General features: G+C 32.8%; 1 protein-coding gene across 2 annotated transcripts in view; it reads left to right on the top strand.

The window, feature by feature from the left end:
* LOC107608315 (myb family transcription factor PHL13) overlaps nt 1-561 on the top strand; it is a 4,787-nt gene extending 4,226 nt beyond the window's left edge. The window contains exons 5-6 of one of the 2 annotated variants that reach the window (XM_016310145.2): nt 79-230; nt 261-561. In XM_016310145.2, coding sequence (XP_016165631.1) covers nt 79-230; nt 261-411 — 303 coding nt within the window. In that variant the 3' untranslated portion in view covers nt 412-561. Of the gene's footprint in view, nt 1-78 lie in introns of both variants that reach the window. The other variant, XM_016310144.2, reaches the window with a different exon arrangement.

Here is a 3,737-nt window from a genome sequence, read left to right as displayed (position 1 = left end):
AGAGTCTAAATAATAATATTAATTAATTAATTAATGAGATTTTGTCATTATAATGAATTTTGTTGGTACATCTTGCAGGAAGCTGAATCAAGTGGAGGCTTATTAACTTGTGACGATGAATTAAACGAAGAAGAAAATAATAATAATAATAACAGTAATAGTAGTAGAGTTATTCATCAATTTATTCCTGGTGTCTCATTCTCTTTTAACACTAGTACTGGGCCTCTAAAATTGATGATGCATAATAGTGAGAGTGGAAAACAAGACATAATGCATTTTACGACGACGACGACGACGACGATGACGACGACGACAACAGCAACAACTGCAGTTGATTCTGTTAATTCTAGTATCTTTGTACCATCATCTACCCCAAACAATAATTATATAAATTTAGACCTAAGAATATGATGATGAATTTGTATTATATTTAAATACTTTTTAATTAGCATTCAACTTTTTAGGCAAGGGGACTTAGTGTAATTTAATTAAATTATTATTGTATTCATCACATGCAATAATAGTAAAAGGTTCATCAAACATGACTTCTCTTACAAATTATTCAGTCCTGATTAGTTAATTACCAACAAATCCATTTCTAATGGCTTTATTCGGTATATATTAGTGTTTTTCTACTAGTAAGGAATCCGATTAGGGTATAATTAGGGTTTTTGTAAATTTTGAGTAATTAATGAATAATTAATTAATTATTAATTCAAGAAATTAAAAATTTTAATTTTATAGTTTAATGAAATAGAAATAATTAAAATATAAATTTTGACTTTAATTTTAAAATTTTTTGTTAAAAAATGGGCCAACGGACTAAATCGAATGAATCGGGTCTAAGTGGGTCCAAACCCACCTATACACTCGTATATATACACTTGCTTCAGCCTCGTCCTCCCCCAAACATTAATGAACACACTGAAAGTAAAAGAAGAAACGTGAAATCTTAGCTTCCAAATCCCTTTTTAACTTTAAATTTACGTAACTTTTAACCCGGAGCTCCAATTGACGAGTTGTTAGAGGTCACGCATTCGTCTCAGAATTTTCTAAAAAATTCATCTAACAATTTGCTAAGAAATTTGAGATTTCATTCCCAATTCTTCCTCTCTTTAGTTTGTACTTTTAGGTTTTGATATTGAGAGATTTTGTAATTTTGATGGTTTAGGGGTACTTTAGTAGTGAGTAACTATTGGATTTCATCCTAATTTCGAGTGGATAAGGTAAGAAACCACTTAACCCTTTATGAATAATTAATTAGCAAACTCTATGTTAATTATAGTGAATTTGGATTGTATTAAATTGAATTGGGTGTTTTGGAGTTAAATTGGTGGATATTGGAAGCTTAAAATTGAATCCTCGGCGCTGAAAATTCAATTAGTGAGGAGTTGGAGCCTTGGAACTTGAGAAACGGTGGATGATTGAGGCGTTTCGAGCATAAGGAGGAATCGACCAAAGTATAGTTTCGGTTTCTGGTAATTAAAATATAATGTAACGTGAAAACTTATGCTAGTTGACCGTGGGATAAACTTGAATAGATTTTGGTTATTGATTTGGTTAGTGAATAAATATGTGGTTGATATATATATATATATATATAATGAAGTTGTTTGATGTTGAATTGTTGATAGGAGAAGTGAATTGTGAATGTTATTCATGATGTGGAATAAATGCAAAGTGTTTAGGCATGTTTTGGGTATAGTTGGTTGAATTGGAACTTGAAAAACTTGTAGGTTATGTAATGAATAATCGAGTTAATGTGAATGATTTGAGAAAGTGTTGAATATAACATGAAGAAGGCTGTAATGACAATGATTGATCGATATTATTGAGGTTGAATATATGATTGATGATTAAATGATTGAGAGTAATTGAAGAAGTGCAAAAAAGTTGCGAAAATGTCGGAGATGCATATACGAGTTAATGAATGAACAAATGAATGAATGATTTATAATGATTTAAAATGAAATTGATCTTTGAGTTTTAACCTGGTAAGGATCGTGGTGGTTTACCGCTTGCGCAGTGTCGAAATGTCTGTGAGAATCATGGTGGCTTACCGCTCACAGAAGGTGAGAATTGTGGTGGCTTACCGTCCACGTGTATGTTATTTTTCTAATTGAAGATCTTGCGAGATTCGTGGTAGTGTACCGCTCGCAATGGTGGGGTTCGTGGTGGTATATCGCCCGCCAGGTGGGGTTCGTGGTGGTGTACCGCCCACCAATTTTCAAGAGAACCATATCCGGATTAGCTATCGGATGTGTCGGGTTCTGGAAAAGTAACCGACACGTGAGCTCACGGCTAGTAGGAAAGACAAGCATCATATGCATTTATGTATCTTGTTTGATTTTGCATTATTGGGTTTGCTTAACTGATATTCATGCTTAACTACTGCTATATGTTCTGTTTGGTGTAACTGTAAACTACTTGTGTTTTCTTTGTATGCACTATTTGTCTGTGCACCGGTGTGTCGGAGGATTGGAGGAAAGAAGATGAACTCAGGAGTTAAGTCAGAAATTGAGATAGAATAAAAAATTCTTAGATACCTCACCCTGTTTATGGTATTAAATTTTAGTTTTAAGTTTGAATCTATTGTCGAAAGTTTTAGGATCGCCTATGCCTTTTCCGGGATATTATATGTTAGTTATGTGGGCACCGTTACCATGCTGAGAACCTCCAATTCTCACTTCATACATATTTATGGTTTTCAGATGCAGGACGTGAGACACCTCGCTGAGGCATTCTAGAAGTTTCTGAAACGAAGGATTCTAGATTTTTGGGGATTCTATTTTGGTTTCGATATATATGTAGATACTTTTATATTTCCACTATATATGTATATTATGCTTTATCCCACCTAGAGGTTGATTTGGAGAAACAGGTTCTGTAAATTGTATTTTGGGGATTTTCATTTATATATGTAAATTGTATTTTGGGGATTTTCATTTATATATGTATATATGCTCTGACCGGTTATAACTTCGCGAGTCGAGTAAGAAGTTTTGTTATTTGTTTTCTTGGAACTCTTCTTTTATGTATTTATGTTTTGCTTCGCTCTTATCCTATCCGGTCTACGTTTATCGTCTACGTGAGTGATGCGTTTTTCTGTTTAACGCTTTTGTCTTAACTTTCCTTCAAAAGCTCCTAGGTACAACCCTTTTTAACTATATATATATACTTTTAGAAGTCGTAGCGCCTCGGCACCTCTTTTTTACATCTTAGGTATAAAGCTCTGTGTGGTAGGATGTTATAGTGTTCACATAAACTGAACTGAAAATGCACTAAATCATTCTAAATAGTTTAGAAAATGAACCAAACTGTTTTGTCACATAAGAAATTAATTTCAATTAAACCAATTTATAATACAATGCATCAATTTAAATCAGTTCATAAAAATAAAATTAATTTTAATTGAAACTAAATTAAGCAGCAGCAATCATGAATTTAAACTCCTACCCAACTTCGTATAATGTCTCTGTACCTATATATGGTGTTATAAAATGTTGAATGAAATCAATTATGATTTATTAAGGTGTAAATATTGTGATAAAGAGGGACTGTTAGGAAGATGAATATGTAGAATCGAGACACAAGACTGCAAATCTCCTTGTTCTGAGTTTGTATTTTCACCGCGCTAGAATTGTATTTATAAGAGTTTTCGATACTGAAGAGTATATGGATTAAAGATAGATAATATACGTTGGCCTTGGGCATATGTGAATGTGTATTGTGTATTG

This window comes from Arachis ipaensis, chromosome B07 (assembly GCF_000816755.2).
Source record: "Arachis ipaensis cultivar K30076 chromosome B07, Araip1.1, whole genome shotgun sequence".
In the NCBI taxonomy this organism is placed as follows: domain Eukaryota; kingdom Viridiplantae; phylum Streptophyta; class Magnoliopsida; order Fabales; family Fabaceae; genus Arachis; species Arachis ipaensis.
This window is presented reverse-complemented; position numbering and strand designations above follow the sequence as displayed.